Genomic DNA, 12,924 nt, shown 5'->3' on the forward strand with positions numbered 1-12,924 from the left:
TAGACCTTTGAAACTCCGTTGAAAAAAACTGTTAAGTGTTGAGTTAAGTATTAAATGTTGGACTCTATTAAAGTCCATTGAAATGAGAAAAATCCTGCAATGTTTTCCTCAAAAAACATGATTTCTTCTCGACTGAACAAAGAAAGACATCAACATTTTGGATGACATGGTGGTGAGTAAATTATCTGGATTTTTCTTTTAAGAAAATTGAATATTTCTTTAATTGAAATTTAAAGTTTGAATCTAAACGTGGTCAATAAGAGAAGTATAACATTCCATAAAGCTTCCTGGATGTGTCAGTCAGCCAGTTATTGTTAGTGACTAAATTTGATTTGCTCTGGTAAACATGCTATTTTATTTGCTGCTATTCACCAACAATCCAAATCCATTAAACTTATAAAAATCTAACGCACACACACAGTCAAACGCTCCCGTAACCATAGTGACGCAGCTGAAGGCAAAAGGAGATGCCCACATCATGTAATGTGCTGAAATAAAGGGTTTTTCTGCAGCATAAAGCTAACAGCAGGAAATAATAGCTTTAGAAAGCACTCTGTAGCTAATGTAAAAAACAGACGGTACTGGACTCTGCAGATGGGTAATATTGCACAAAAAAGGGTTCAATAATGCATTTGCATTCAAACAGTGAGCACAGGCCAGATATATTATACTATATATCAGAAACGCTTACGGTGAAGGTGGATACTAAGATTTAGGTGTAATGCTACGCACCAGTTAACAACTACAATCACATTACTACAAAAATCAATTGTACAGGTTAAAAATAAACAACAGAAGGTTAACTAAATAATACTGTTCAAGCCAAAGAAATGGCCTAAAGGTGATCACTGTTAAACGCTGCTTGACTTTCAGTTTTACTGAACTCCAGTTTTAATATAGTGGGGATGCCAGATCTGCATTCAGGTTAAGCACAGACCATGCCCTGACCCCTCCTTGTGACAGTGTGCAGGCTCTGTGATGCTGTTGCCATGCTAAACCAGGCAGCACTCGCCCGAGCCAGATGTGCTCAGCATGTGCACCGCACCATCTCCACGGAGACACGGCTGGCAACAGTTGCTGTGCTGTAATGCAGTAACGCTGCCTCACTCCTCGAGTCGCCTCGGTCCGGAGCACAACTAAATTAGAAAGACCCCTGTGCACGCGGGCATGCACGCTGGAAATTTGCTTGCCATCTAATTCTCTCTCTCTTTCCATGTGCCTGTGGCACTACCTGTCATCATTGCAGTCAAAGTGAAAATAATGTCGGTTCGCCCTCTCTGCACCTCACTAATCTGATTATGCCACTCGATCAGAAGCCTGTGCCGGGGCTAGAGGCTCGCACATGCTCGGCGAACACAGACGCACACACCCAGACGCACACGAGCAGTCGTGAGGCCATCTGTGTGTATTCTGTAAGGCGTTAAGGTCTCGACACCACAGAGAGATCACAACCCCAATGTAGCCGGAGGCTATCTCTTGTAGTTTTATTTTTAAGCATATTTTTAACAGCCGCAGAATGATGACCAAGTTTTTCTGTGCACGGGCTACAGAGATGCGTGGGTAGATTTCATATTACACCAGGGCCAGATTATTTTAGCTTCTAATGGGGGTAAATGAGACAAAAAAGAGTCTCTGAACCGTATGTCCTGTCTGTTCTGATGTGCCAGGCAATATCAATAACAATGATTCATGTTGACACAGTTATCTAGTTAGCGAGACCTCTCATTGGCTGTGCCCGGGTCATATGGATATGAGGAGCTGGTCACTTGATGTCATTAACAACACAATGCTCACTCAAGCATGGGAAAATTCACTACTTAAGCAGGGCCGCTTGAAAAGAAACTGCTGTATAATTTCATAAGAACTAAACAAATAAATGCAGTCCATTAAAATTCCATTAAAATGGAGAATATTTGGTAACGCTTTGCATTACAGGTTTTTAAAATAAATTGATCAGATATAGGCTAGTAGCCAAAGAGTTGCTCCTAGTGACAAAATTCTAAGAAAATTCTTAGAAATGTGTGTGTTTCCTTTTAATTAATGAGAGAAAAGATCCTAGTTAAGAAAGGAGTAATTCAGAAAGCATCTTAACCCTGATCTCTATCAAAAGTCTCAGCTTTTTGCTCAAATTTTGGTGTTTTTTGAGAAATCCACCCATATTTGAGATGTAATGAAAAGAGAACAAATGAAGGTAGGATGAAACATTTTTTTCTGTTCTTTCATTTGATATATTGTATGTTTATATATTTAAAGAAGAACATTTTCTGGAATGCATTAAACTTTAGTGAAAATCTTTTAAAAATGCTGCCGCTGACTGGCAACTTAACTCTTTCCCCGCCATTGACGAGATATCTCGTCAATTAAGAGAAAACGCTTCCCCGCCAATGACGAGATTTTCCGTCTTTCCGCAATACCGCTTTTATCCACCAGGTGGCGCCCTCCCGCAACTTTTTGAACCCGGAAGTATTGCCCTCTGGCAAGCTGCTGCATGTCCGTGTCTGTTTTAAAGATCGCTCTGAATGGCATCTCTATGAAAAGTCCGTCACAAACATGGAATTATCTCTGCTTTTTGCTCAAAATGTGGTGTTTTTGCAGAAACCTACCCATATTCAAAAGCTGATTACAAAAGAACCACTGAAGGTAGGATGAAACATTTTTTTTGTTTGAAAGCAGAGGGTCTGTTCTTTCATTTGGTATATTGTATGTTTATATATCTGAAGAAGAACATTTTCATTAAACTTTGGTGAAAATCATGAAAAACGCTGGCGCTGGCTGGCAACTTTTTAAAAAAATGCTGGCGGTGAAAGAGTTAAAAAAAAAATGCTCAAGGGGAAAGAGTTAATTGACTTTTCATTGAGTTTGACCCTTCTGTCCAAATAACAACACTGCACTGCTTGTGTGTATAATAATTCTGTATACAGCATACAGCATAGCATACTGTATACTAATCATTTGTACTCAAGAAGAGACAAGTGCAGATTTATTGTGTTATCTCCAGCAGGTTTTTTATATCCTTGTAGAGCATAAACAACAAACCCTATACAAGGAACAGTTGAATATTTCATTACAATTGTCAACATAAAGTAAACTGAAAGGCAGAATTAATGAGGAAGTGACACAGGCAAACTCAGTAAAAGAACTAAAAGCTAAACATAAAAAGTGTGTGAAAAACCTCTCTCCATCTCAATCTCCATGTATTGTTTTGACGTCAATAAGCTGCCTTGTTCTGATTTTCAATGTTATAATTTTAGCCTCTGAAAACACTTACATAATTTAAGTGGTCACAATCATTCATTAATAACCTCGTATTTATTCTTTAACATGCAAGCTTATTTTCTGGACCTTGCTTTAAACTGTGCCTGACAAATTAATTATTTGAAGCTTATGACATCTGACATATATTTGGCATCCACAATTCTTACCCCACCAAGCAGATATGCAAGCATCTCCATGCTTTGAAAAGACCTTCAAGTCTACCAGCCATTGTAGACTAGAAAGTATGAATAGACCCATTAAACTCCAAGTGTTCAGTTCACAGAAACTGAAACCTTTGGCCATTCACAAAGTCCCATGTCACATCAGATCCAGTCATTAGGCGTAAAATCATGAGCTCACAGATATTATCAGACGAGGCCCAAGCTCAAATTTGGCCTTGAAAGGCATTATTCATCACGCATTAAGAGATGGGGGAGATCCTCATTCACATTCTAATAGCTCAGGCAGAGAAGCTACGATCAATAGCTGAACCCTTAAGGCAAGGCTGAGGAACCATGCAGCACAGCCACCTAGAAAACATATGTATAAAATTGCCTCCCCCGGTTTCCATAGAAACCCTCAACTTTCCTTTATATTGAAGAAAGAGATGTGTGTAGCTATTAATATATTGCTGGGTTTTGCTGCACAAGCAGTGATTGGTTGGAAAGGCGTTGAACCACCACAGTGATGGTGCCACAATATTAACGCTTTTGGAAATTATGATTTGAAACGTGCGTTCTATCAACAGTGTATATTTTCACTTGTAAATTCCCACTGCAAAAGAAAGCTGATGCCTGAATAAAGGGGCCAGCAAGCATCGGCAAGTACCTGACTAATGACATGGCCTGACCAAACCAAACCAAACCAAACCCCACCATCTGGACAGGATATTTGGCCCTTCTGGGTTCTTTACCAATCAATCATGCATACAAAACCGTAACGACATGACACCTCATTTCATTAATACAGTACTTGAACATTGGCAGAAACATCCAAAGACTATAGTGATAGAATACATTTGTATTGTAATTAAGTCTTATAATCTTTTGATTTCTTAAAATGTCAACACAATCTGATGACAATTTATAACTATTTTATGAATGTACAATCTCTGGGCATTTTGCCTTTATTTTAACAGTGAGTACGGAGAGGACAGGAAGGTACGGGGGGGAGAGAGGGGTATGGGATCTGCAATGACCACAAGCCAGGAATGGAACTCGGGTCGCCGAAAGTGCGAAAGCAAAACAGCAAATCTAACCCCAAACCGAAGTGCCAGTTGTTTAAAAACAGGAAAAACAGATCAGGTTGACCTGATCTCAAAAATTTCTGTGAACGCATCACGCATTATTTTGCTCAGTTTTTCGTGGCATTGTCCCGTATTTCCACCATTTTACGTGCCAATGCCACACATTTCTTTTCCGTGTCATTTTCACGTAGGCTATTGGTTACTGAACTGTTTTTCCTATTTTTAAACAATTGTTGCTTTGGTTTGGGGAAAGATTTGATGTTTGCGTTAGGATGTCACTTTAAGTATTGGTTTACACAATTTTTTCGTATACTTTTTAAAACATTGTCGCCTGACGTTAGGGTTAGAGTTGGGTTTGGGTAAGGATGTCATTTTATGTAACAGGAAAGTTGTTTTACCGCCAAACCGAAGTGACAATTGTAAGTAAATAGGAAAAACTGTTGAGTAACCAATACGTGAAACTGACACGGAAAATTTAGCAAGATAATGTGTGACTATTTCACATATTTTGTGAGATCAGGCTGGCCAAGTTTGTTTACCGTTAATTATTAAGACTAAAGGGGCAGGCAAACTGAGACAATAAAAGTAAAAAAAACTATCCGCCAAAATATGGTTTTACACGTCTATATAAAACATACTATAAATAAAGCAATTATTAATTTTCCCAATGCATGGTTGTTTCATCTTTCTAAAACATTATACATTTCGCAAATGAGGATTTCAAGGTTTCCCGCAGCACTTTTCAGTTCAGGCGGCCCACCTATGCTGGGAAACCCTACCACCTTAACTAGATCATCCAAAAAAAAAAAATTGCTGCACAAAAGGCCGTCAAGTGCATCTCGGAGAATAGCGTGGACGCGAGCGGGCACGTGCACCACATGGGCAAAATGAGAGAAAGACATGGTCCGTCACTGTCTGGAGGATAACTAGCCAGTTGATAAAACATTTAATTCATTAATAATCTAGTATGTGTTCATTTTCTGTCATAGTTTCTTTAAAATTGAGTTTTATTTGAGTGTTTTAAATAAAAATATTTTCATCATGATGCGTACGCCCCGCCCCTTTGATTGCAGGCCCCCGGCCCCGCCTACCCGCACAACCCTACCGCCTTAACTAACAAATTTTCTGCCGGAAACCCTGGATTTTCAGCACTTTGTTCGAACAGCAACTCAGCGACCCCTCCCCCCCAAACCTCAACCCCCGGCCCATGATTTTTTTAATGCTAAAACCAGTCCGCAGTGTAAAAAAGGTCGGGGACCCCTGCACTACACCATCGGCCCCGACACGAAGGTACAATCTCATATGTAAATGTGTATTCGATCGGTTATCACCCCCAAAAAAGATGGATTTAGAGGTGGGGCTTTATTATTGCTTTTTCTAATAATCATACGTTTTGGTACAAATCATACAAATTCATTTAAATAAGCAACCTTGTAAAATACTTGGAAATTCCTGTGATATCATGCTGCTTATTTCTCCCTAAAACATTTTTCTCTCAACCATTATATTTTCCCCCTTCTATCTTCACTTTAACGCTTATCTAATTCTCTCTTCCTGCTCTCTCGATCCACTTCTATTTCACTTTTTTCACCCCTTTCCCAACCCTCTTTCTCTTCCCCTCTCTCTTTCTGAGTACCGTCAATCCTTTCCTTTTCCTTTGCACTCACAGCCTCTGTTTTGGCTTGAACTTGCACATAGACATGAGAGCACTTTCACGGGCTGCAGGCTAAATGTCTGTCCTAATTAAACCCAGAATTAGTCCATCTGTTGAGCTGTGGCCCACTGTTTGGACTCCCGTGTCACTGCAGATGTACTAGTCGCATATGAGGATGTTAAACACAAACACACACAACAATCTACAGTAAGCTTCATTAGTGTCTATCTCTTGCTATTTGCGAAATTATAATATTTGGCTGCACATTCACTGTTCTCACATGACAGGTCTAAAATTAAGACACAGGAAATTATCCAAGTGGGTTTTGTGACTTAAACCTTAAGACCGCCAATACCCTCCAGCTAAACTTTCCGCAGCCTCGGTGAGGAGCCGATCCCACACGTAGCATCTGCCGAAAGACAGCCAAAGTGAAAGACAGCGCAGGCAGGGATGGTGTGATGGAGATAGAGAGGGAAACATTGTAGGAGACAACAGCAGGAGTTAAGGGTCTATGCTGCGTTTCTCTGATAAAAGGTTTCTCGGCTCTTCAGCAGCGTAGGGGGGATGGAGATCACCAAACCTATATAGACAATGGCACGTACAGCACCATACCACAGATGATATGAGAACCACAAATGAAACAACTTAATCTCTGTCTGCATATGACTGCCACATTAGAAGTGAGGGTAGCTGCTATTTTATAAGCTTTTCGGTCAAAGATTCACACTTTTAAAAACCAAAATTTTATTTATGTATGATAATAAAGATTACACAGTTTGCCCACCTGTACGGCATTGAACATTAAGGTTTTCATCACTTTTTCTAAGATCTTTATTATAATAAACAAAATTTGCTATTATGCACAATGCCACACAGCCATTATAAACAATACAACCAACCACTATTAGGATTTCTCTTTTTTAATTTAATATGTTGTGTAAATCAATTATTTACATGGCAACACATCTCTAAAATGTAATTCTGGCACATGACAAGATTCGAAAAGTATAATAAACTAAATTTAAAGCGATAAAACACTAATAAATATATTTTATGCAGTTCCTTGTCAAAAAACATTGGCAGTTAATTACGGACTAAAATATTTCTAATCTCATATAAGAGCCCACCGAACGCTATCTCATGCAATTTGTACGTGTTTTACGAGATAGCTTGTAACGATCAGCCCTATCAGCGGAGTTACAAGCTAATTCGTATTCATTAGTACATTTTTGTATGCTTTGCTTTTACCCCTGTGACGTTAGGGTTGGATTTTTCTTATGTTTTTTAATAATAATAGTAGGTTACCGTTTGGAGCGGTTCACATTTTGTGTCTAAAACCGCGCGGAAAACGTGACCGTCGGTTGGTTCTTGCGGCATTCAGAAAAGTTGAGATGTTTTAACTTGATGCGCTGTGAACGCGCCTGGAAAAAACGAGCGCGTTGCGCCGCTTACATTTAAAATAACATTGAACATGCAAAAGACGCGAATTGTGAATTGCCTCTTATGATACGCACACACCAAACACGGAGCATCGCGTTACTCGCTCTAGAATACTCGCTGGATTTTTAACTTCATGTCATGCTAATTTTTCGCTCAAGTTTAATATTTTCAACTTGGGCGGAGACACATTTGAGGCGAAAAGCACATGTTTTCGCGGCAAACGCGCCGGCCATATCGCGTCATTCGCATCGCTCCACGCGAGCACGCGTCTGAACGCTTTTGCATTGACTTTGTATGTAATCTACTCGCGTAAATCATTGAACTCGTGTCTGGTGTGAACCCACATTTAGTATGGTACATTCACTTCGTACGAATTGATACGAATTAGCCAACTCATAAAATACGTATTAATTCTTGTAAGATCAGGCTGGCCAACCAATGAAACAGATTTACTGTAATTCTAATGCGCATTCCTTCACCATTCTTCCTACAGGATTTATGTTTTGCATATGACGTAAAGACTCTGTATTCCTCCATAGATTAATATGTGTGCATCCTACAGTGTTAATAAGGAGGACTGAATGTCATTTACATAAATCATGGGTGGGAAAGAGGGGGTCTGAGGACTGTTGCTGTCTGCTTCTGATCTCTAAGATGGAAAGCATGGCCATTGTAAGAAGAACAGGCTTGTGGGAAGGGGGCGCAGCCATGACAACCAACCACTGCTATCCGGCACTCACTAAATGAGAGCCAACTGAAGGCTGGAATATGTCTGGGAGACTGCAACCCCCTCAGACAGAAACACACTGACAAATTGTTCGCAAAGTCAGCTCAGCAAGACAGTCAACAGCTGATACTCCAAACAGGCTAAAACACAAAACATTCTTTGTGGTGATAAAGAAGATGTATGCTAAAGCACCATTTAAATGATACCCTTCATACAACACAATCTCATGGCAATACGTACATATTTTACAAGGTGGCTAATTTGTACGAACTCATTTGTATGTTGTAGTGCGCTCTGCTTTGCCCCTGTGATGTTGGGGTTTCATTCATGCTTTTCTCTTAATTGTATTTTACATATGAATGCATAATCACCACCAAATAAAATAGATATGTCTTCCTGTGAAGTTGTCCAAACTATATTAAATTTGAGGTTTCACCAAGGTTTCGTGATATAGTCACGTAAATTTTTTATTCTTTTTTTGTGATATCATCACGAATTTCCGCATTCCTTCATGATCGTACAACGAATTCCTGTTTTCGTGTGACTATCACGCATTGGTTACTCAACTGCTTTTTCCTATTTTCAAACCATTGTCGCTTTGGTTTAGGCTTAGATTTGGTGCTTGCATGCATTAGAATGTCACTTTAGACTTTATGTATTGGTTTATACTATTTTTTCAGATTTCTTTTTTTTATATGTCGCCTGGCGTTAGGGTTAGAGTTGGGTTTGGGTAGGGATGTAATTTTCTGCAAATCTAACGTACTTTCCGGACTATAAACCGCACCGGAGTATAAGCCGCATCATTCAAAAATGCGTCATTAAGACGAAATAACATATATAAGTCACAGTAGACTAAATGTCGCGTTTATTTAGAAAATTATTTCACAAAATCCAAGCCGAAGAACAGACATAATCTGGAAAGGCAAGTTATTCCACTAAACAATAGCAGACAGAACAGAAGGCTGAATAGCTGTCTGTAAGTTAAAGTAATATTATCAGTTATTTAAACGATAAATCATAGCATACAGAACTTACCTGGAAGGTTGAATAGGCTAAATTAACCGAACAAGCCAACTTGCGTGAAGTTCGCATACTCGTCATTCCACATTACTGAATCCATTGAATTACATAAATACAGAAGCAGCATATGGCGGACTCTCGCAGCTGTAGACGGTAATGTTGTCTCTTGCCTCATAAAAATCCAAAATTAATTCATACTGACTTACAAGGCGCACCTGACTATAAGACGCAGCCCCAGCCAAGTTATGAAAAAAACGCGGCTTATAGATTGAAAAATATGGTAAGCCTAAACCGAAGCAACAATGGAAAGAAAATAGGGCAAAACAGTTGAGTAACCAATCATGACAATCACACGAAATCAGGAATTCGTTATATGATCACGAAAAAATTCGGAAATTCGTGATAAATTAATCAAAAATTTACGTGACTATATCGAAATTACGTGAGACTGGACTGGTTCAATAGGCCTACATATTTTTTCTAACCATGTGTTCAAGAAACTACACTTCAAGTTCTGAAATTGCACATTTTTATGCCTGAAATCTTGAGTGCTTGTGAACTACATCCTGGGAGACGGGAGTAGTGACAATTCACACGTGGAAGCATCCCTTATTTGCTATCTCGAAATGACATGAACCGTACGTGCACTGCAGCAAAATGAAGGTATTTTGTGTGGTTTTGCCGATAGCTCTTCACATCCGCCTTGCACCAGTGCCTCTGCGGTAGCGGACACTCACTGGCCCTAAGGTAGTGTGTATATATAGTTTGATTATCTCCATGACCATGCTCGAAGTGCAAAGGAGGCCTGGAGCTCTAACACCACTCTGCATGAAGCCTACCCATACACACGGCCTATTCCTGACCCACTGAGCCGGCTCCATTTCTGGCTGTGACAGCGCGCGTGATTCAGGTACTTCGCGGCTTCATTAAAGGGACTCCTATGGGACACCCTGACTTCATGAGAGAAGGGAAAGAGGGCTGAACAAGTGGAGAAGAGGGAATATGAGCAGACTTGAGAATAAGGAAGAAATAAGCAGGAACAATAAAACAGATAGCAGAAGCAACTGCGTGATCCTCATAAAGCAGGTATTGTTATTGTGGTCCGGAGTGACCATCGCCCAAAAGACCACTTATTGCAGACATGCCAATCTGTCTTACCCTGCGATCTTCCTACTTTCAGCTGACTTTAGCGGCAAGGACACGACGTGTGATAGCTGAACCATCACAAAGAAAAGGGGATAGCAAAAACACAGGCAAGTACATTCGTTGTGATTGGAGGGGGGTAAGGAGGGGGTAAATTAAACTAGAGCGTCCTTTTTTACGGTTTCCCATGGGGGTCCCGCTTTAGCATCGAGAACTCTCTCCCTCAAACCCAGCCCCCTTCCCATCCATCCATCCCTCCTCACCCCTCCCCCAAGCTCCTCTTTCTCTGTGTGAGCCTCTCTCATGACATATGGGCTCTCCTCTGCAGCGGCAGCACTGGGAAGCAGCGTTTATTGTGCAGCATTTTCTCAGCACCCATGCCAACGGCGGCAGAATGAGCAGGAATACCCTCCGCTAACCAGTCAGAAGCGGCCCTCTCTTTTAACCACGGGGTACACCAGGATTTATTTTAAGAAAGGGTGCCAAGAGTTTAATTGCTGACAGACCATTCTATTCAAGCCTTCTGTTGAACAACAAGCAATGCGTTCAGTTTTGTTACAGTACATAATTACAATATTTAATGTAGCTCTATTAGACAGTATAAACATCGTTATGCAAACTATCCAAAAATGGTCCTTATAGCTGTCACTGGGGAAGTACACAGTGTAAAAAGTTCATAATATGTACCACTTAATAGGTACAAAGATGTATGCATTTGGTACCATTACTGTATGATACTAATATGTACAAACTCTTTATGTGCAAAGGTGTACTTTTCAAGTCTAATATGGGTCAATAGAAGAGAGAGTGTTAGATTTAACATTTCATTGGGTCTTTATGTATGTACAGTATCACCATTTTGCATTTCAACTCTATATTCACCAATGTTATGACTATATACAGTAAAGCACACGCCAACTTGCTATTCCTAACATCATTATGCAGACAATACAACGGCTTAGGTCTTCATATTTCTTAAAACACAGCAAGTCAATATATACTTTAACAGTTGCAGTTCATGTGTTGCATAACAGCTGCAGGAACATTACTTGGATATTATGTCTGGCCAGAGATACTGACTCCTATACTCTTTCAAGCCAATGGCCACAGTACATAAAGCACTACAAAATTGCCACAAGATCAATTCTTTCATACTCAAAGTCCCCAATGCTAAGCAACGAACCACTATTAAGAGAAAGTAAGCAATTTTACAACAATTTAGGTTTAGACTGGTTGCAGGAAAATAAGGTTTGGTCAATCCTTGTGTCTTAATTACTTTAAAAACATGGATGATTATGATAAAGATAGACTTTCTCTCAGATAGGCTAACTTAAATGCTTCACCTTCCATCATGATAATTTCATTATTATTTCATAATAAAAGCTACACCTAGCAAAGGCACAACATGCAGTCTTCTTGCCAATTTGCATCTCTCCAGCCAGTTTTCATTGGGTGTAGTGCATTTGTTTCTTTCCTCACAGGGACATTGAAAAGACATTGAAATCCTTAACGCACAATCTGATGAGATGGGACACGTGTAAACAGGTCATTTATGTAAGAAATAATTAAAAAATGGCATGTACAAACTTCAGCACCATATTTCAGCACCATTGACTGCAGAGGGAGTCCGCTTATAAAACACATGGTACCCAATCGGATGCAGTAAAACTGTCCCATCATCATCATCATCACCACCATCTGAGCCACATGCACCCTGATGTCAAAGATTCTTAGCTCCAGACATTCAGCAATGGGACCCGTTGTCTGACAAATCGGGATTAACGGAATTAGTCCGAAGCAGAGCTGCAAAGCCAAACTGTCATTTGCTAAGACTAAGTTCCCTTTCTGGTAGCCTTTACAAATACAACGGTTTACATTATTATTTAATATCAAGAGGGGGGAAATGATCGTAATGATTTCAGTGTATGTTAGAAAAGTAGGCTACGGCTCCCAATCTGCGAAAAACACGCACAATCGTCCCACCTCACCACACAATGACATGTTCGCAAAAGCCAACACACACATTTAGTCATCATGCGAGTATATTAAGCAGCGGTGATAGCACATGTCACCGTCTCTGATTCCAAGCACACAAAAGGACAAACCTGTCTGTCCTTTGCCAAGCGTCTTCTCCAGTCGATACGGTCCCACGTAATTCGCATGCTGAGAGCTGTTGTCTTTTACCGACGATGACATTTTGCCTTATAGGGACGAAGTTGCGCTGCCGATAAATTGCTGCAGTTCGGCAATGAAGTCTGTGTTCAATACCGCAGTTATTTCCCCGCCCAGCTCGTGCTCCAGACGATGCCTCTCTCTCTCGCTTGAAGATCGGTGGGGCTGCTGCTCTCCTCCGCGTTTCCCTCTTTCTCTCTCTGCTGCCGAGCGAGCGCTCGCAAGATCTCACAGCACCGTCCGTGTGTGCGTGTGCACGTGCGTGAT

At 40.3% G+C, this 12,924-nt stretch overlaps 1 protein-coding gene across 5 annotated transcripts in view; it reads right to left on the minus strand.

Annotated features, from left to right (window-relative positions):
* brsk2b (BR serine/threonine kinase 2b) overlaps positions 1-12,924 on the minus strand; it is a 148,686-nt gene extending 135,762 nt beyond the window's left edge. For 2 of the 5 annotated variants that reach the window (XM_055209131.2, XM_055209140.2), the window contains exon 1: positions 12,591-12,923. In XM_055209131.2, the coding sequence (XP_055065106.1) occupies positions 12,591-12,681 (91 nt within the window). In that variant the 5' untranslated portion in view covers positions 12,682-12,923. Of the gene's footprint in view, positions 1-12,590 lie in introns of all 5 variants that reach the window. The other 3 variants (XM_055209152.2, XM_055209144.2, XM_055209121.2) reach the window with 2 other exon arrangements.

This window comes from Misgurnus anguillicaudatus, chromosome 21 (assembly GCF_027580225.2).
Source record: "Misgurnus anguillicaudatus chromosome 21, ASM2758022v2, whole genome shotgun sequence".
In the NCBI taxonomy this organism is placed as follows: domain Eukaryota; kingdom Metazoa; phylum Chordata; class Actinopteri; order Cypriniformes; family Cobitidae; genus Misgurnus; species Misgurnus anguillicaudatus.